This window comes from Equus asinus, chromosome 22 (assembly GCF_041296235.1).
Source record: "Equus asinus isolate D_3611 breed Donkey chromosome 22, EquAss-T2T_v2, whole genome shotgun sequence".
Classification (NCBI taxonomy): Eukaryota; Metazoa; Chordata; class Mammalia; order Perissodactyla; family Equidae; genus Equus; species Equus asinus.
In genome coordinates this window covers 24,409,284-24,430,677 of record NC_091811.1, presented here as the reverse complement: position 1 = coordinate 24,430,677, position 21,394 = coordinate 24,409,284, and the positions used below count along the sequence as shown (strand labels likewise).

General features: G+C 43.2%; 1 protein-coding gene across 4 annotated transcripts; it reads left to right on the top strand.

Moving 5' to 3' along the window:
• Nucleotides 1-2,543: 2,543 nt before the first annotated feature.
• Nucleotides 2,544-20,188, top strand: MANSC1 (MANSC domain containing 1). Of its 4 annotated transcripts, XM_014834201.3 has the most exons (5): nt 3,558-3,596; nt 5,731-5,856; nt 7,120-7,440; nt 11,070-11,210; nt 18,522-20,188. In XM_014834201.3, the coding sequence occupies exons 3-5, from the start codon at nt 7,218-7,220 to the stop codon at nt 19,457-19,459; spliced, it is 1,302 nt and encodes a 433-aa protein (XP_014689687.3). In that variant the 5' UTR covers nt 3,558-3,596; nt 5,731-5,856; nt 7,120-7,217; the 3' UTR covers nt 19,460-20,188. The 4 variants fall into 4 exon arrangements, with proteins under 4 accessions (XP_014689686.3, XP_070350369.1, XP_070350370.1 ...); XM_014834200.3 differs by lacking the exons at nt 3,558-3,596; nt 5,731-5,856 and adding an exon at nt 2,544-2,753; XM_070494268.1 differs by lacking the exons at nt 3,558-3,596; nt 5,731-5,856 and adding an exon at nt 2,576-3,010.
• The last annotated feature ends 1,206 nt before the right edge of the window (nt 20,189-21,394 follow it).

Below are 21,394 nucleotides of genomic sequence, written 5' to 3'. Positions count from 1 at the left end.
TACATGTCATTATCCATTTGTACAAACCCATGGAATGTACAGCACCAAGTGGTCCCAAGGGTAAACTATGGACTTTGGGTGTTTATGATGTGTCCATGTAGGTTCATCCTTGGTAAAAAAAATGTACCTCCCTGGTTGGGGATACTTATAATGAGGGAGGCTCTGCAAGTGTTGGGGCAGAGGGTATAAGGGAAATCTCTGTGCCTTCTTCTCAATTTTACTGTGGCCCTAAAACTGCTCTAAAAAAATAAAGTCTTTAAAAAAAAAACGATTGAGCTTACGCACTTCCTCCCAAAAGTCTGGATTATATGTCCCTCTTCTGAGCTTCCTTAGGTAGCATCTTCTATCATAACGATTATTCTTTACCCAACAATTGATTTATTTGTCTGTCTCCCCTATTTAACTATAAGCATCTTGAAGGTAGGTCCCATGTCTTATTGATCTTTAATTTCCCCTGCAGGTGTTTAGTACATGTTTTTTTGAATAAAATACTTTTTAAAAAACCTGCCTCCACATAAATGGGACTTCTAAGGATCAGGAGAAGAAGATCAAGAATCTCTGGGGCCAGCCTCCGTGGCATAATGGTTAAGTTCAGCATGCTCTGCTTCATGGGTTCAGATCCCAGGTGTGGACCTACACCACTGGTCACTCATGCTGTGGTGGCAACCCACATACAAAATAGTGGAGGATTGGCACAGATGTTAGGTCAGAGCTAATGTTCCTCAAGCAAAAAAGGAGGAAGATTGGCAGCAGATGTTGGCTCAGGGTGAATCTTCCTCAGCAAAAAAAAAAAAAAAAAAAAGTCTCTTCAGGAGATGAGGTGACAATGGATGTAATTTCTAATTTAAACACCTAGTTTATATCAATAGAAAAGAGAGGTCACATTTCTCTTTATATCAATAGAAAAGAGAAGTCACATTCAAAGAATTCAAAGAATGTGACTTCTCTATACCCCTGGACCCTCAAATATATCATCTGCTGAGATCAAAATGTACTGTGTACATCAGTCTCTTATTGCAACAGGAAAATCACTCCAATGGGGAATCACTGTGGAATTTCCCTGTCTTTGGTAACTCTTTAAAACCAAGTTTTGGCAACATTATTGTAATTCAGGAGTAGGTCATCCTCTGGATACAGCTGGTAGAGTTAGTTTCACACAATGGACCATTGTTCACAGGCATTCTCTGTCAACATGTGCTTCCTGTAGCTATTGGTTAAAACTAGGATGTAGCTGTTGGCTGTATCAGGCCTAGAAGAATAATCTACCATGGCATGGTGCTTTAGGTCTGAAAGTTCTTCACACCAACCAAGGCGGAGATATTGTTGAAGGTTAGACCACTCGGCAAGTTAAGTGTCAGTGGTTTAGTAATGTTCCATTTGTGTGTGTGTGTGTGTGTGTGTGTGTGTGTGTATGGGGGTGAGGTTGGAGTGAGCAGTGACTTAGAAACACATTTCTACAACCTATGCCCTAGTAGTTCTTTCCCATTCATTCAATCCACAAACGTATTTTAGTTAAATATTTACTCAGTACTTATTACATACCAGGTACTATGCTAACTGTTAGGGATACAATTTTAATAACTATAGCACACACCATTGTTTTCATCATTATTATCCTGTGGAAATTCATAAAGAGAACCTCATTAAATTGGAGTCTGGAGGCCAAGAGGGGAAACTCTCAGGACCCACGGCAATAGCAGAGTCCAGCCGAAGAAGAAAGGCTTCCTCTTCTTGACCAGTGAGAAGCTCAGAGAAATGAGAGACTGGCACAACTCAACCAGTGAAAAGCCATTACACCTCCAACTCTCCGTTTACAACAGCCCTCCCAACTTCCTCTTCTCCTCTATAAAAGAATTTCTTCTCTGCGTGTTGGAGGGTATTTGCAGGTGACTCACCGTGGTTGCAGACCCTGAACTGGGATTCTTTGCTAATCCCAAATCCATTTTTGCTGGAGAAATAACTGGTTGTCTATTCGTTTAAGGTCAATACTCTATACCTATAAAAAGTAAATCCTGCAGAATCCCAAATGTCTTCCCTGAGGCTTGATTTGCACGTAACACTTAACTCAAGAGTAGCCAACTCTGAGGACCCTCCGTGCCCCCGATGATCGAAATAGGATTCTCCTAACTATGACCCAAGGAGAAAACACTGTAAACTCTTGAACGTGGAAAAACTGCGCTCAGCGGTTGGCTCTGGGCTAGACTAGGACACAGATGTGAGAGGCAGATTGCACTGTGTACATTTTGGTACTGTCTGACTTTCGTCATGTGTATTTGCACGCTCTCTGGCCTTCAGGAAGGAGAAAGCACAGCTGCAGACCCCAGGCAACCCCGAGGGTCTGCCAGCGCGCCCTCGCAGCGCCCACAACCCGGGTGCCCGGCGTGGGTAAGCAGGTTGGGGCTGCAGGGAACGCGGCTTCTGGGCTCAGCGCTGCAGCGGGCGCCCGGAATCACCGCGGGGAGGGGCTCGAGGCTCATGCCTGTGCCCAGAGGACCGCGCTCCAAGTTGCTAGGAAGCAGCTCCGGGTTGCAGTGCAGGAATGTGCCCTTCCCCCAGGCAAACTTTCGGCCGCTGCAACGGAAGCAGGAACTTGCGAAGCACAAAACCTGCCGGGCGCGGCGGAGCTGCGGAGCATCCCCTGCAGCCCTCGCCGAGACCCTGGCCCGGATTCGCCGCTCCTGGCCCGCCACTGCGTTGGAACTGTCCCCGCCCGGGGAGGGCAACCGGGACCCCCGGGGTCCTTTCGCCGCCAGGTAAAGGCGTCTCCGTCCTCTCCTCCAGACCGGCTGCAGGCGGCGTCGCCACCTGCCGAGAGCAGCTCTCCTCCCTTCCCCGGCGAGGCTCCTCCACCCCTCCGGGAGCACGCGAGGGACCAGGCTGGAGCGAAGAAGGGCTGAGCAAGATCTTCGCGGCGCTGCGGCATCCCAGAGGGGATCTCCAGGCGGGCCAGCGGCACCTGCCATAGATGGCACTGGCTCCGCGTCGTCATCAGGAGAGGCAGACTAGTTTAGTGAGCGACATACATTTCCTCAAAGGAAAGGGAAATTTTCCTATTTTTTTCTTGCATGATTTGTCTCCTGTCTCCATTATTGAACCTGCTAATCGTCTAATATTCTATAGGATGTGACATCTTGATAAATTAGGTTAGGTTATGCTGTGAGTAAAATGATTTGCAATATTTGACACCGTTGTGTACACCTACGTGTGAGTGACTGTCGTAAGCAGGCGTTAGAGCTCAGGTACTTCCTTTGCCTTCCACCTGTGTCCTTTTCCCTCTGTCTTCAACTTGACTTTGGACCTTTAAGGCCTAACTAATAATGGATTCGAAGAACTAATTTCCCTAATAACTGTTGAGTGTCTTTAATGAGATAAACTCTTCAGTACTTCTCGCAGTCCAGGCGCTATAAAGAGGCTGCGTACTGAAAACACAGCTGCTTAGCCCAGCTCCTTACATAGTTCAGGTTTCTTTGCAAGAGCTTGAGGAGAGATGTCAGAATCCATTCAAAGTAAAGTACTGGCCTGGTTTTTCTCTTTTGTTCCTGTTTTGTTTTCTTTAGGGCTAGAAAAGAGACTCCAAAATGTGGCAGGATAAAAAGGTAACCTGTGCCAGGAGTCTTGACCCCGGGGCGGGGGGGGGGGGGGGGGGGGGGGGGGGGGGGGGAGGGTCCATGAATAGCATTCAGAAAGTCTGTGAACTTCGGTGGAAAAGTTTATTCTTTTACTAATCTCTAACTGAATTGTAGCATTTTCTTTAAGAGGCATGTAGGCAAAAGCCATAGTAGTGTTAGAGGTAGCTGCAATTTGCCACCACTAGAAATCACAGATATTTTCACGTCATATTACTTATGGCACATATCTCAAAATACCATTTACATTCAACACTACTTCAAAATTTTGGTAGTTCTGAGACATACCACTTGTTATTTAATAGATTAATAAGGAAACACAAACATCGCACAGTTGTTTTTAACTAAAAATGGGGATAATAATGGGATCTATCTCATTAGAACTCTTAAAGGATTAAGTGACATGATATATGTAAAGTGCTCAGCATAGAGACTGGTGTGTAGGAAAAATCAGTGTTACTTATTATTTTACTGTTTCAAAGGTTGGACCCAACAGCAAGGAAAGTATGAGACTTGTGCTCTATTACCATATAATTTTTTTTTATTTTTAAACTATTTTGTTGTTTTTTACTAACTAAAGTCTGTTTGCATTACAGTTCACTCTTCATGTTGTACAGTTCTCTGGGTTTTGACATGTAATGACATGTATCCCCATTACAGTAGCATATAGAACAGTTTCGCTGCTCTAAAAGCTCTCCTGCGCTCCACCTATGCATTACCCTGCTCCTGCTGGCAACCGCTGATCTTTTTACTGTCAGTCTATTCTAACCTTTTCCAGAATGTCGAATAGTTGGAATCATACTTTTCAGACTGGCTTCTTTCACTTAGCAATATGCGATTAAGTTTCCTCTGTGTCTTTTTGTGACTTGATAGCTCATTTCTTTTTATTGCTGAATAATATTCTATTGTATGGATGGACCACATTTTGTTTATCCATTCACTTATCGAGGGACATCTTTTTGCTTCCAGTTTTTGGCAGTTATGAATAAAGTTACTGTAAACATTTGTATGCAGTCTTTTGTTAGTATTTGGTAGGGTCAGTTTTTTGGATATCTCGTTTTTGTTTTAATTTGCATTTCCTTGATGACCATAGTGTTGAGCACCTTTTCATATGCTTATTTGTCATCTGTGTATCTTCTTTGGTGAGGTGTCTGTTCACATCTTTTGCCCATTTTTAATTGGGTTGTTTGTTTTCTTATTGTTAAGTTTTAGTTCTTTGTACATTTTGGCTACCAGTCCTTTATTAGAGATGTGTTTTGCAAATATTTTCTCCTAGTCTGTGGCATTTCTTTTCATTCTGTTAACATGTCTTGTGCGGAGCAGAAGTTTTTAATTTTAATGAAATCCAACCTTCAATTTTTTTTTCATGGATCATGCTTTTGATGTTGTATCTAAAACATCACCTAATTTAAGGTCACAAAGACTTTCTCCTATGTTATATTCTAGGAGTTTTATAGTTGTGCATTTTCCATTTAAGTCTATGATCCATTTTGAGTTAATTTTTGTGACAGGTGTAAAGTCTGTGTCTAGACTTATTTTTTGCGTGTGGATGTTCGGTTGTTCCGGTACCATTTTTGGGAAGACTATCCTTTCTCCATTGAATTACCTTTGCTCCTTTGTCAAAGATCAGAAATGACCATATTTGGTGGGTCTATTTCTGGGCTTACTGTCCTGTTCCATTGATGTGTTTGTATTTTCACCAATATCACACTGTCTTGATTACTGTAGCTTTATACTAAGTATTGAAGTCGGATAGTGTCCGTCCTCAGACTTTATTCTTGTTCGGTATTGTGTTGGCTATTCTGGATCTTTTTGCATTTCCGTGCAAATTTTAAAATCAGTTTGTTGAGACCCACGAAATAACCTGCTGCGATTTTGATTGGGATTGCTTTGAATCCATAAATCAAGCTAGGAAGAACTGACATCTTAACAATATTGATGAACACGGAATCTCTCTCCATTTCTTTAGATCTTCTTTGACTTCTCTCATCAGAGTTTTGCAGGCTTATTTTAAAGTCTACTTTGATAATTATACTTCAATATAGCTGGCTTCCTTTGTAATCCTCTATATTTCATTTTATGCATTTTAAAACACATCTCTCAGAAGAGATCCTAATCTTCACCAGACTACCAAAGGGTTCAGGAGAAAAAAGAAAAAAAAGATTAAAGAAGCAGTAATTCTGCTCTAGGCTGTCATTCAGTGAACGATTTGTATTCCGGAAATGTGGAGGTGAGAGGGCGAGGAGAGTTTCTGGTATTGCCTTGACAGTTTAACATTTATTTTTATTTTTCCTAGAAGAACCAGCTTACCAGTGGAGTTGGCGTTATACATGGGGTGACTTTTGTGTTTTTAGGAATGTCAAAAAGGAACACCTGCCTCCAAACTTTCCTTCAGCAGAGTCACAGTATTCCCCCTGCTGACCGGCAAATTCCCAGAATTAGATTTTTAGAGTTACCTGCCTCTGGTTTGATACTTAAAGAGAGGCAGCAACAAAAAAGGCAGCCTCAGTTGCCTCATCTATGAAATAAAGAAAATAATGGCTTTTTCGCAGAGCTGGTATAAAGATTAAATAGGACAATATGTGTAAATTTCTTAGAACATTTCCTACCACCAAGTAGGTGGTTTAAAAACGCTAATTGTTACTACTGAGGAAGAAAATATGCCCAGTCCTGTTGTCACTGCTTCATCAGGGTCTCAAGATTTTGTGTCCTCTCCCTTCTGATTGGGAGAGGCAAGAAGAAGAGGGATTCCAGAACTCAGAGCATGCCTTCTGTTTATACCTCTTCCTTCACAGACACTTACCAGCTTTTAAGCATTGATGGGATGGTATATGTGTTTGCGCTTATTAGTTCTTTAACAAGTTTTTAATGAAAGGTCGTCTCAAATCTATTAAAAATTGAAATGAATAAAAAATACTTGTTTATTTCTGTCCTTCTATAAATTGTGAGTCATTTACGTTGACTTGAAGACAATGAAATGTATCTTCCTTAGATTTGTTAAAAGAAACAAAACTTGGGGCTGGCCCCGTGGCCGAGTGGTTAAGTTCATGTGCTCCGCTGCAGGCGGCCCAGTGTTTCCTTAGTTCGAATCCTGGGCGCGGACATGGCACTGCTCATCAAACCACGCTGAGGCAGCGTCCCACATGCCACAACTAGAAGAACCCACAATGAAGAATACACAACTATGTACCAGGGGGCTTTGGGGAGAAAAAGGAAAAAATAAAATCTTTAAAAAAAAAAAAAAAAAACTTGCGTCTGGCCCCGTGGCTTAGTGGTTGAGTTCTACATACTCTGCTTTAGTGGCCTGGGTTCATGGGTATGGATCCTGGGCGTGGACCTACACCACTCATCAGCCATGCTGTGGCGGCAACCCACATACAAAATAGAGGACGACTGGCACAGATGTTAGCTCAGGGCTAATGTTCCTCACCAAAAAATAAAATAAAGAAAGAAAAAAACAAAACTCATTGATGATTTTCTATTTTTGTTCTAGAGAGAAATTCCATCATCTGTGCAATCTTCTTGAAGCAAACTAAGACCAGAGGGAGGTTTATCCTTGACCTTTGAAGGCTGACTACGCTGGAATTTAAAATGTTCTTCAGGAAAGAATGGAACTCAACTTACACTTTTGTAATAATTTGTTTCTTGACACTGAGGCTGGCCGCCAGTCAGAATTGCTCCACCAAGAGTCTAGAAGATGTTGTCATTGACATCAAGTCATCTCTTTCTAAGGGAATCAGAGGCAATGAGCCCATATACACATTAACTCAGGAAGACTGCATTAATTCTTGCTGTTCAACGAAAAGCATATCAGGTAAATAATAGTCGTGTGGCAACCCTTTATTCCATGTGTTTTGTGACATAAGTAGCTGGTCAATGTGGCTAAATAGTTTATCCTAGTGATTCTTAATGGGGTGGAATGGTGGGTGACACAATTACTGGAGGAATGTTCCACAAATGTGCCCTCCCCCTCCCCTAAGCTGATGAGTGTGTGCACACATCACTCAGGTGTTTGGGTAGAAAAAATGTTGAGTAGCACCAGTGTTGTGTTCTAACAGGCATCTAAGGTATTGAAAACAAAATCCTATTTAAATGCTTAGCTGCCATTATCATAGAGTTTTGGAATACAGTGTAATATTACAAAGAACATTTAAACAGGGAAAGGGAGTTGAGGCAAGAAGTAAAATTCTTAACTCATCCCATAGGAAAATCAGCATTTGATTTTTAAGCGGAAGCCCCAAACCTCCATTTTGTCTCCCTTTCCTGGATCTGGTGGCATAAAGTGAGTCTGGAAGCCACCGGCCACTAATTACAGCTTCCATGACTCCAAGGGGTCTGGGAATTCATTTAGTCTGACCCATTCCCATGACACGGAAGGAAACTGAGGCCCACAGGTTTGAACACGGCTTTGCACATTTCAGGCTCCAAACCCATGACCTGAAAATAGAAGTATATAAGTGAAACAATGGTTGTTTTTCAGTTGTTTATGACCCTGTCCTAATTCCCTGAATGAAAAAACCCCACTAAATTCATTGGGCATCTAATGCCTTGCTAGGTGCTGGAGATGAAACAATGACTAAGACGGATGAGGCCTTGCCATCGGAGCCTAGAAAAGCTAGTGAATGTTGGACTAGTGATTCTTATTAACCAAGCGAATCATATGTTTTCTCTTAGATCTTTACTTCCCTTTCTTTCTATAATGGTTGTAGTATGATAAGAAAGGAAGGGAAGAAAGAAGGAACGAGGAAAGGAAGGAAGGAAGGAATAGATATATATTTGGTCTTTGTCCCTGATTCCTGGCACAGAATTCCTAAAACTCTGAATTTCCAGAGCATAGGAGCTTCTTTTGTTATTCATAATGAACCCCTTTCAACCATACTTGAGTTTATGCTAATGAAGGAATTCTTGGTGGGGCCCTAGACAGCTTCAGGATGGGTGCTGGTCACCAGAAGGACCAAACCTTGATTAGAAGCTTAGACCTTTCGGCCCCCTACTCCCCTACCTCTGGGTAAGGGAAAGGGGCTAGAGATTGAATTCAATCACCAGTGGCCAATGATCTAATCAACTATGTCTATATAATAAAACCTATATAAAAACCCCAAAACAATGGGTTCTGGGAGCTTCCAAGTTGGTGAACACCTCTGTATGCTGGGAGGATGGTGCACGCCTGCTCCACAGGGAAGGGGGCTCCTGTGCTAAAGACCCTTCCGGACCTCACCCTGGGTACCTCTTCATCTGGCTGTTCACGTGTATCTTTCATAATAAACTATATTTGTAAGTATAGCATTCTCCTGAGTTCTGAAAGTAGTTCTGGCAAATTATTGAACTTGGGGTGGGGGATTGTGGGAATGTGAATTTGTAGTTAAGTACTCACACTTCTGAATTTGTGACAGCAGTGTGAGTAATCTGGGGACCTGATACTTGTGACTGGCATCTGAAGTGAGGGCAGTCTTATGGGACTGAGCCTTTAAACCTATGGAATCTGACGCTACCTCTAGGTAGTTAGTGTTAGAATCGAATTGAGCTGTAGCTCACCCAGTTGGTGTCAGAGAATCAGAGAACTGGAGAATGAGCGTGGAAAAGACACAACGTATTTGGTGTCAGGAGGCAGAAACCCTTCAATGGTCTTCTCAAGTTGAGCAGTGTACTTTTGGACACTCTTTGTAGAAGGGATTTGTGAAAATTACAAAGATTTCATTTGAATTTCTAGTTTTTCTTTAAATGTTGATATCAACATTTATGTGAAATAGACACTTCACCTGCAAACAGGACTGAAGGCCGTGTGGGTATTTCTTGGCAACACAGGAAACCTTGCCGTTCTCTTCAATTCCATGTTGCATGTTTAGTGAGAAATGAGGGTTTGCTGCTTTATTCTATGCACAAAAGTACTGTTACTGCTCTGGGCAGAGGTAATTGTGGTCTCAGTTAATGGATCTGACTTTTTCCTCACTTATGGAGCCATGGTTTTTAACTGTGTAGGGTTCAAAAAACACTTCGATAATTTGTTTATAGCCGTAGACTCTAGAAAAATACCTATGAATACAAAGGACACAAAATTCTGCATACAACTTGGGGGACTTATGGACCCTCCCCTCTACCCAAGTGCCCCCCAAAAATGGTATTGCAGAATTATCCCATTGCTGAGAAGGCTAACCTAGAGAACCTTGCTTGTTACCTGGGTCATGGAGAGAGAACATGATAAAACCTCAGCAGAAGCTAGCTAAGTCTTATTTCCTGTCAAGGGAGCCAAGATTGATCCCTAACCATTGCTTGACTTGAAGAAGTGATAGTGACACTTGGCAGACCATGTGGGTTTTTCCCCCTGGTTTAATTGAGGTATATTTGGTCCATAACATTGTGTAAGTTTAAGATACACAGTGGTGATGATTCGATACATCTATATATTGTGAAATGGTTATCACAATAAGGTTAGTCAACACATAGTTACTTCTTGGGTGTGTGTGTGGTGAGAAAGAGCATGTGTTTTAATAATTAGGCTGTAGGCCTCTTGACCTTCAACCTGACCGGGGATATACTGATCCCTCAGGGGTCACAGGCCAAGATGTGAGACAGCACCAGATCGAGGCCAAGATGAATAGAGAGAGTAATTTCTACTGGACATCAGAGGAAGAGAAAAAGAGGCCAGAAATGAAAGTTAAGAGTAAAAAGTAAGGAAAGAAGGAAAACAGAAAAGGAAAAATGATAAGGAAGAGCAGAAATGTGAAGAAAGAATCAAAAGAAGAATGGTACTAATAAAAATAAAAAATAGACTTTGCATTTCGTACAGTACTCAGATCCGATATGGAAGGAGGCATGATATGAATGATGCTGAATTTAGTGACTCCACCCAAGAAAGCCAGACTCCTGGCTTCATAGGTGTCCAAAATGCCTTCAGGATACAAGACATACATGGAATCATTAGGGTTAGAGCTGTTTCTTAAGACCCAATTCAGTTGTGAGTTGTGTGAAGACTACAAAGTCAGGATTTCTATGTATACTTTGATAGATATTTTTGCAAACGGAAGGCTTATTTCTAAAAAATTAAATGTACCATTAAAAATTGGTTCTGGGGCTGGCCCGGTGGCATAATGGTTGTTCCCGCGGGGCAGATCTAGCACGGCTTGTCAGGCCACGCTGTGGCAGGACCCCACATAAAGTGGAGGAAGGCTGGCACAGATGTTAGCTCAGGGCCAATCTTCCTCACACACACACACACACACAAATTGGTTTTACCAAAATTACCTTACTTCAGATTTTTAAAACCAATATCTTTAAAAATTGCTTTAAGGACTAAACTAAGGAAAAGGAAATGATTCAGCGGTCAGCAAGCAAGTGAACAGAGGTGTTTGTTCTGGACGCCAGAATAAATGAAGTTCTTCCTGCTGGCCTTACTCTTAAGAAAATCCTATTTCGAAATAATGCTTATGAAACCTTTCATTGCAGGGGACAAGGTGTGTAACTTGATGATCTTCGACACTCGAAAAACAGCCAGACAACCCAATTGCTACCTATTTTACTGTCCCAGTGAGGAAGCCTGTCCACTGAAACCAGCAAAGGGACTGATGACTTACAGGATAATTAGAGGTAATAAAAACTTTGCTCCTTTTCTTTTGTGACTGGAATTATTTAAGGATCTGGTTCACGTGAAATATTTTCTATGAAAGAGTTGAAATAAAACTACCAAAGGGGGGGCCACAAAATAGAGAGGCACACCAGAAAAATCTCATTTAAAATTCAATTTATTAATCCAGTCATTTTTCCAATGAAAGACCTTTGAATGATAGTATTTTGTGTGTTTCAATTTTGTTTTTACCTTCCTAAGATAAAAGACACACAGACCTTTTGTCGAAACATTTGGAAACACCCTTTTAGAACAATGACAGCAACATTGAAATAAGTGCACAGGTCTCCTGTTTTGTAAGGGGTAAGACCCACGTGAAGATATAAAATTTCAGTATGTTTGTCATTATTCCAATTATTTTATAATCACACTATCTGAAATTAAACTCACTGTATTTGACTGTCCAGACCTGGAAGGAAGTTCATTCAAGAAGTGTTTTTTGTGTGTCTGCCTTGTGCCAAATCTGTGCAAGGCTTTGGAAATACAGTCTCCATGCTCGGAACTTACAGACTTGTTCAGAATTCAGAAAATACACAAACAATCATATAATTATTTAGCTATGTCTTGGTGAGATTTTGGCTTGTTAATTTTTCAGAATGAAATGCTTTCAGTATCAAATTTCCTTGTATTTGTTTTAGAAAGTTTTTGTCATTATACCCTTGGCTATTAATAATATCCTGTTTGCTCATTTATTCAATAAACAACAAATATTATTTAGCATCCCCCAGCCCAGTACTTTTTGTGTACCAAGAATACAAAGATACAATACTGAATGTGAAAAACAAGGTTCTTGCTTCTGGAACTTATGTTTTAGGAGAGCGAGACAATAACCCAAATAAATAGATAATCAAGAAGATATAGTCACAAATGCTATGGAGATAGCTGAGCTAAGACAGTGTAATAGATAATCACTGGGTGGCCCCTCTTGATCAGGTGATCAGAGGAAGCATCTGAAGAAGTAACCCCGTAAACTGAGATCCGAACAGTAAGGAGCCAGATGTGAGAAGGCCGTGGGAAGTTGTTTCAGGCCAAGGAAATAGCCTGTTCCAATACCCTAAGGCAAAATGGTTTTAGAGTGTTTGAAGAACAAACTCCCAGCTGGTTGACTCATAGTGAACCATGTCAAGAGTGATATGCAAGAACGAAGACAACCGGGGAGGTGACATACAGCTTTCTAGGCCAGGCAGGGAGGTGTTATTTTAGGTGTGTAATGGGAAGCCGATGGAAGTTTTTAAGCAGGCATGTAGCCTGGTGTTTTAAAGGTGATTTCTCAAAGCTCACTGGGACTGTTCTATTGGGAACGGACAATGACGCAGCAGCAAGAGGGGATGTGGGAAGATGGGTAGGAGGTGGGAGTGAGATGCAAGTGAAAGGCCATGGCATTGTGGACCAGGCAGGTGGTAGAGGAGACGGAGAGAAGTAAACGTATGGGCTGTTGCAGAGGTAGAGTGGACGGGACTTGGTGATGGCGTGGCTGTGGGGGACGCGGAAAAGAGGAGCATTGGAACTGAGTCCTGGTTCTGGGCTTGAGCCTCTAGACGGATGGTGGCACCGTCTGCTGAGCTGGGCAAGATTAGAGAACTGCTTTCAGGGCTGGGAGGAGGAGCAATCAAGGCTTCTCTCTGGACTGTATTACTCGCGAGGACCTTCGGGGCGTGATATTGCCCAGGGCGCCTGGGCACTGGCTCTGCTCTGTCCCCTGGGTGAGGCTGTGTCTGAGTTTTGTTCATGAACCGGGAAAACCTGATGGATAAACATCCCCTTAAACAAGAGCATAAAGCCCAAATTACTTGTGTGAATTCTTCCTAAGCAGTGATGTAAGCCTGAGGATACAAGGACTGGCACATAAGGTACAAAGTTTCAGTTTTTCAAGATGAAAAAGTTCTGGAGATGGATGATAGTGATGGTTACACAACAATGTAAATGTACTCAGTGCCTCTGAACTGATACTAAAAAAGGGTGAAAGTGGCAAATCGTTATGTGTATTTTCCCACGATTTTAAAAAACAATTTTTTTAGAGAGCCTGTGGCACAGAACAAATCAGGCTTCTCAGGACACTCAAGACCTTACCTTGCCTGGAGAGGGTCTGGTGTCCTCTTGCCTTTTCAGGGCTTCAGCAGCCAGAGTGGCTGCCGTGATCGCTGTGGCTCCTTCACTTCCACTGCCTGTATGTATGTAATCTTGGCTAAAAACACTGGGGACCTGTGGTGTGGTGTGGCTGCGGCTTCTTTCTGTTCATCTTTGATCACCTGGAACATTGCAGAGCCCGTTAGATAGCCGGAGTGGGGATGGGGGCAGCATCCAGCAGGAAATGGACATCCCAGTCTGAGTGTCCAGACCGGTCAGGGCTCCAGACACTGGAGCATTTGTTCTTCAACTTCAGGAGCTCCCAGCATGCGGAGGTCGGGCCTTCATGTTTCACCTCTATGATCCCTCCTCACTACCTCTTCTTCGTTCCGTCCTTTCTTCCACTATCAGTGTGTGTATTCTCCACGTCTATCATCTATTTCACAATCAAAGCAGAATAGTCAAGAAATTGTAGGTAATTTAATCCAGTAATTCTACTTCCATAAAACCTATACCAAAGAAACAACACCGAAACAAGAAAAAGCTATTGGTGTGAAGCTGTTTATTGTATAATTTTATAACAATAAAAAACTAGAGGGGGCTGGCCACATGGCCGAGTGGTTAAAGTTCTGTGTGCTCCACTTTGGTGGCTTGGGTTCATGCGTTCAGATCTGGCACAGACCTGCTCCACTCGTCAGCCATGCTGTGGAGGCATGCCACACACAAAATAGAGGAAGATTGGGATGAATGTTAGCTCAGAACTGATCTTCCTCAAGAAAAAAAAAGAGGAAGATTGGCAATGAATGTTAGCTCAGGGCAAATCTTCCTCACCAAAAGAAAGAAGACTAGAAGCAGCATAAATGTGCAATTCCCAGAAAATAGTTGGGTGTAAAATTTGATGGAACTTGAGGGAATATGATGCAGGTATTAAAGAAATAAGTTTGAGGAATAGAAATAAACCATATTTCACCTAAATTTCTAGTGAACAGCATCCGGTTATTTTTCAGTTACATGAAAAGAATGTTTAGGGGGCCAGCCCTGTGGCCAAGTGGTTAAGTTCACGCGCTCCGCTTCAGCAGCCCAGGGTTTCGCCAGTTCGGATCCTGGGAGCAGACATGGCACCGCTCATCAAGCCATGCTGAGGCAGCATCCCACATGCCACAACTAGAAGGACCCACAGCTAAAAATACACAACTTTGTACCGGGGGGCTTTGGAGAGAAAAAGGAAAAATAAAATCTTTAAAAAAAAAAGAGAATGTTTAACTTTAAGGTATACAGAAATGTTAATAGTAGCTGGGACATAATGTTGGAAATTATAGTTCAATTTGTTTTATAATTTTCATAATACTTCTATTATGTGGTTGCTTTTGTAATGCATGTATAAAGGAAGGAGTGTGTGGTGAAGGTTCTCTCCAATAGAAGTGGGAGAAAAGGGAACTTGGCAGGTGCATAAACCTAATTTTAAGATCAAGTGTGAAGGTAATAAGTGGACTTAGAATCCAACAGTTCCTGTGGCGGCCACCAGGGGGCGCCATCAGCCCAGAGCAGATTGGTTGATATCTAGTGATAAAGCGGCACCAAGCCTGTACATGGTGTGCAGCAGACTATTTATATCTACAGGATGTTTACAAATTGTGTTTGTAATTCTATTTATGAATCTGCCCATGTTGCTGGACTGAGACTACGCCATGAAAATAAATGATCTGCCTCCTGTTTAGAGTGAAATTAAATAGATATCTGTTGGGTGGTTTGTTTCCAGGTGAACTCTATTTCCTATAAATGATTGACTAATATTTACAGATTGAAAGTTTGAAAGATGATAGCGTACTCTGTTCTTCTAGAACATCATTGCAGCTTGGCATTATTTATTTATTTTTTTGCAGCTTTGTGGTGTGTCATTTCTACCAAGGATTAGAATCGGGGAATTCAGACATAGAATCAGTAGGGAGTCTGTTTGCTCAGCTGGTTTCCAAATAATAATAGTCAGTCCCTAAGTTTTTTATTTAATGAAATCACTTGAAAATAAAATTCAAAAGAGAGGTTGAGGGCACAAGGCTGTTTCCGGGTCCCCTCTGTGTCTCATTTCTTTGTGACCCGGAGAAAGCACCCCACCCCGATGGCAAACACCCGTGGTGAGGTCAGTGGAGCAGGTGTGGAGGATCCGTGCGCGGTTCCAAGATCTTTGCCAGTAGAGGAATCTGCTCAAGAAATGGGACTGGCCCAGCTTTGTGTGAGCTTGCATTCTTGAGAAAGAAAATAGCTGTTTTGGTCATTCTTGTCAATGGCTTTATTTAAGTTCTGAGTTCACACATATTACAGAGCATTTTCTTAAATAGTGTTTTTTTAAAAACTTTAAAATGAAATATGTTGAGTCCTGCTCTCTTTTTAAATATCTGATACTACCTAAAAATATAGGTGCTATTGGGGCCGGCCTGGTGGCACAGCGGTTAAGTTCGCGTGTTCTACTTCGGCGGCCCGGGGTTCTCCGGTCTGGATCCCGGGTGTGGACATGGCACCGCTTGGCACACCATGCTGTGGTAGGCGTCCCACATATAAAGTAGAGGAAGATGGGCATGGATGTTAGCTCAGGGCCAGTCTTCTTCAGCAAAAAGAGGAGGATTGGCAGCTCAGGGCTAATCTTCCTCAAAAAAATAAATAAAATAAAAAAAACAGGTGCCATTTATCTCGTGGTGATGCTAGGTCTATGAACGTGAATTCACCTGCAGCAGAAACTCTTCAGTGTTTTTTGGCATTGGTGATGGAAAGAGGAATTTCAGGCACCCAGATTCTATTTTGGGGTAGAGTACTACATCCTAGAGCAGGTGTCTGCAAATTTTTTTTGTCAAGAGCCAAATAATAAGTATTTTAAGCTTCTCGGGCCAGGATTTTAGGCTTCGTGGGCCATATGCAATCTATCCTGCCTACTCCACCTCTGCCCTTGGAGTGGGAGGTGGCCATAGACAATATGTAAACACATGAGCGTGGTTGTGCGCCAATAAAACTTTATTTATTTGTGGACACTGAAATTTGAATTTCATATAATTTTCATGTGTCACAAAATATTATTCTTTTTGATTTTTTCCAACCATTTGAAAACACAGAAACCATTCTTAGCTTCCAAGCCATCCAGAGAGGTGACAGGCCAGATTTGGCCCTCAGGCCATAAGTTGCTGACCCCTGTGGTAGGTGGATTAAGAATGACAGTTCTGAAGGAGCTCGCAGAGGTGTGAGGCTTAGAGAGTCGTCGGAGATACTGCAGGTCTGAAGTTGCCTCTGGATCGTTTGTTAGCAGAGAGAAGAGTAAGGGCCAGTTTAGAAACTGGCACTGAGAGGCGCTGAAGAAGAAAAGGGAAAGAGAAGAGGGGAGAATGAGCCAGTCGATGCGAAGAAAGTCCTTTGCTTCCTTGCTTGGGTTTTCTGCAGCTCTGAAGAGAAATGATTAGCCAGGGAGCAGAACAATACAGAGCAATTCCAATGATCATTCGCTGCACCTGATTGCTTTAACAAGCCTTTCCGGTTTGAGCTGTGGTTTACCAGCTGTGGTGTGTGTGACTAAGACCAAAATTCTCAACTTTCTCGCCCATGAGGAGGATCTGAGGCCTGTTTCTCCTCAGCAGGAGTTGGGACTGTGTGATTTTCTGCTCTTTATTTCAGCAGTGTGGCCATTGTGATTTCAAATATTGGTCCTGTCGTCCTCAGATCCTCACACCCTAAGACATTGCCTCTAGAATTTTAATTCTTTTTTTTCTTTTTTTACTGAGGAAGATTTGCCCTGAGCTAACATTTGCTGCCAATCTTCCTCTTTTTGTATGTGAGCCACCACCACAGCATGGCCACTGACAGACAAGTAGCATAGGTCTGTGCCTGGGAACTGAACCCGGGCCACTGAAGCAGAGCGCATCAAACTTAACCACTAGGCCACTGAGGCTGGCCCTAAAATTTTAATTTGTTTTTTAAAGATTGGCACCTGAGCTAACATCTGTTGCCAGTTTTCTGTTTCTTCTTCTTCTTCTCCTCCCCAAAACCCCTCCATACATACCTGCATAGTCCAGTTGCAGGTCCCTCCAGTTGTGCCATGTAGGATGCCAACTCAGCGTGGCTTGGCGAGCGGCACTAGGTCTGCACCCAGGATCCAAACTTGTGAAACCCTAGGCCTCTGAAGCAGAGCACGTCAACTCACCACTTGGCCACGGAGCCAGCCCCTAAAATGTTAATTTTTGAAAGTCAAAATTAGGGCCAGCCCTGTGGCCGAGTGGTTAAGTTTGTATGCTCTGCTTCGGCGGCCCAGGGTTTCACCAGTTCGAATCGTGGGTGCGGACGTGGCACCGCTCATCAGGCCATGCTGAGGCGGTGTCCCACATGCCACAACTAGAAGGACCCACAACTAAAATATACAACTATGTACCCGGGGGGCTTTGAGGAGAAAAAGGAAAAATAAAAAATCTTAAAAAAAAAAAGAAAGTAAGTCAAAATTAAATATCCCGGATTGCCTTCCTCCCCTGAGCATGGTGCTGAAGCCTGTGTTTTGACTGAAATGTCATCAGCCGTCTCCTGCTGCTTTGGCCTCTGCCCGCAAAGACCAGATCCTCCAGTGCCCTCCGCCTGCTCCTCCCTGTCGAAGGCAGATCACTGGGATTCCGCCTCCTCTCCTCGTTGTCCCATGGCCTCCATGCACCTTTCTTGCCTGTGCCCGCTCCCCCCGCCCCCACCGTGACATCTCTCCTAGTGACTACTTGCTTCCCACTTATCATGGCAGTACCAGCTGGCACAGCCCGCAGGTGCTCGCGCCTCACACCGGCATTCTCCCTGCCAGTCTTCATCCTGCCACATCACCATGGCCCAGCCTTTTTCCCTGGCCTTGGCCCCTTTAGCATCTCCATCTTCCTAAACCTCTTGCTGCCCGTGCTGAGCCCCTCTTAGTGTCTCTGCTCCTCCCACCTCTGCCTTAATTTTCCTGGTCCTCCTCCACACATCTCTTTCCTCCTGTCCCATTGCTCTAGAAATAAACCACAGCATCTGGTGGAGAGGCAGCGTCATCAGGTTCTGATTTAGCAATCTGTATTTTTCCATTTTGCACAAGTTTCAGTGAAATGTCAAGTATCAACAGTTTGGGGACTTATGGAACAAGCTGATCCGTTTGACTTTTTTTTAACCTACCTCAGCATGGAAATATTTAAGTCTCCCTTTTATTTCCTTTACATTTTCAGATTTCCCGTCTTTGGCCCGCACTGATTTGCCAAGCCAAGAGTTAGCCCAAGAAGGTCCTCTCTTCCGTGGCCGGTCTTCACAAGCAGTCACCCCCACAGCCCCTCCTGTGACAGGTGATTCGAAGCCCACTGGTGTCGCGTGGAGAGAGGCATTTTCTCAGAAGTTGGGGTCCTCAGATCACTCAGAGAAACTACTCAAGATGGATCAAGCGGGTCCACTGTTCCCTGTTTATAAAGAAAAAGGCCGTTCTCAGAGTTCACGGTTTACCTCAGAACAACAAATAGCTCATGTGCTGCCTGAAAATGTGACAGCATTCCTCACGACAGGGGCCAAGGCTTCCCTCCACGCCATCTCCGCCACTCCGGAGCCCGCGCTCCTCCCCGCCGCCAGTGTGCCAGTGACACCTTCTGTGACTTCCCAACCACAGGAGCCCACCTCAGCTCGACCTGTAGCAAGGCTCACATCTCAGCCTCCCACAGTCCTCATTCCTACAATTTTGACACGTGCTGTGGTGACACCGCAAGCTGGCCTGACCACAACGGCAGCTCCGATGACCGTCTCTCAGGCACCCACGGCTCTGACGGGCCCACGAGACACGGTGCCCTCTAGAGAAATGTCCACCCCAACTCTGAACACAGAGGCTGCCCATAGCCCTGCCACACCCCCTTTGTCCCATGTGGGTTCTTCCACTACGAATGCCACTGCTTCCCAGGGAAATGGGAAGGCCAGTCCTGGTGGTTCTTCCCTGAGCAGTGTTCCCCGAAGTCTACATGGCCTTGCCTTTGAAAAGTGGCTCCTCACTGGGACCCTGCTCTTTGGTGTTCTGTTTCTCGCCATCGGCCTTGTCCTCCTGGGTAGGATGCTCTCCGAGTCCCTCCGCAGGAAACGTTACTCGAGACTCGATTATTTGATCAATGGGATCTATGTTGACATCTAAGGACGAAACTCGATGTCTCTTAATTCGTGTAGTTCCTAGTGGGCCAAACACAGTGAGTTTCTGCTGACTCGCTGATCTTAGCAGGATTTTTTGAAGTATTTTGAAGACAGGCCAATGCCCTCTGCCATTTTCTTTTTGCTTGTTTTTTGAGGAGAAGCGGGGAAAGGAAATAAATAGGTAATTTGAGTGATCTGTCTCTAAAATATTATCTGAAAACAAGCTCCCCCCAAAGTAATAAAGTATAATTGCCATATAAATTGGAAAATGACTGGCTTTTTGCAAGGAAAACTGGGTAAGACTTCTAGGCTCCGGTTCGTTAATATTTCTGGTTCCAGATAAAGTCAACTGTTTATGATATTAATTCTCATAGATTTACTTTCCTTTTTATATGAATTCCAATAAAACTTATTCCAGATGTATTTCCTTCCAATTAAATATTTGAATAAATCTTTTGTTACTCAGTAATGTTCTTGTAAGTGACACATCCAGCTGGATAACTTTCAGTTTATTCCCACCAGCAAAATGATTAAATGGTGAAAATTTGTGTTCTAAGTTAAAATGATAAACCCCCCCCGCCCCCCTTTTCCCATCAATGAGCAAAGAGATTCCTTTGGGAGAATTCTAGCAGACAATTAGCCTACATGGAATCGATGATAAGTCAGTTCTGATAAATGGCCAAATCTACTTGGGGTCTGTTCTGGTTCACCATTCCCCCGCACCCCCCCCCCCAAAAGTAATAAAGGCATTTTCTAAACTTTACTAAGTTTAAAGTGTAGTAATTTTATTTATAAATCCTTCTCTAAACTTGACCAACCCTCAATTTTGGCTTTATTTGGAATAACATTGGAAATAATAGATCTCACTTAAAATTATTATTACGTGGTTAGTATGCTATAATTTTTATTGATTAGTTACCGAAATACGTGAGAAATGCTTTTTAATAAAGAATTTGCCAGATGAACTACAGTGGGGTAACTAACAATTCAGGAGGCCGCCTGGTCAGCGTGACCCCTCATCTCTCTGAATTTCATTTTGTTTACCTGCAAATCAAGAGGTTTCATCCCTTCCTGGTGTCACCAGGGTTTTTAAAGATAAACATGGAATTCAGGTGCGATCTTTATACAGTGGGCGCTAGAGGGCAGTAGCTGGCTAACAAGTATAGCAATGAAGACAAATGTCGGAAATGACAGAAACTGGCTTTTCTCCTCTTTCCTCCTCACCTCCTCCTTCCTGTCCTCTCTCTTGGAGCCCCTCCCCTGCCCCCCTGGTTTACACTAAGCTCATAAAGCTCATTAAGAGGAAAGCTGGGCTGTTGAAAATACTACTTTTCATATATTTTCCAACTTAACAGCTTGACACAAATCTCCAAGGGGTTTACATAAGCTTTCAGTAGGTTGAATAAATAAAACCTTGAATCAGTTTAATTTAACAAGTACTTATTGAATAGCCACATGCAGGCCAGAATCAGATTAGTAACTAAGTGCCTTGGAATTTTAAAATTTCTCCTCTCTTTGTTAACGGAATTAGATAGCGGAAATGAGGCTTTCTGTGGATGTTTATAAAAGCTTTCTCCTGGTTCTTTTGTGGCTCTCCGTATACCTTGCTGCATGCAATCTTTCTTGTGATGGAGAAACTTGACTGGGAGCCCTGACGGGAGGTGGTAGCAGTGGTCTGGATGAGAGATGCTGTGGGCCCACACTCTGGCAGTGACTGTGGGGATGCAGTTGTAAGGGAACAGCTGGATTTAAGACATACTTCTAAGGAGGAGACAGTCGTTCTTCTCACACAGGTCTCTGCTTATTACCCCAATCGCAGTGGGCAAGCCTGCTGCAAATGCAATCAGAGGGGAAGAAGCTTGCATTTGCTTTCTTTCAAATAACTTTAACAGTGACTAGCCTGGCCAACCTTTTAGACAAGGTGCACTGAATTTTGAGC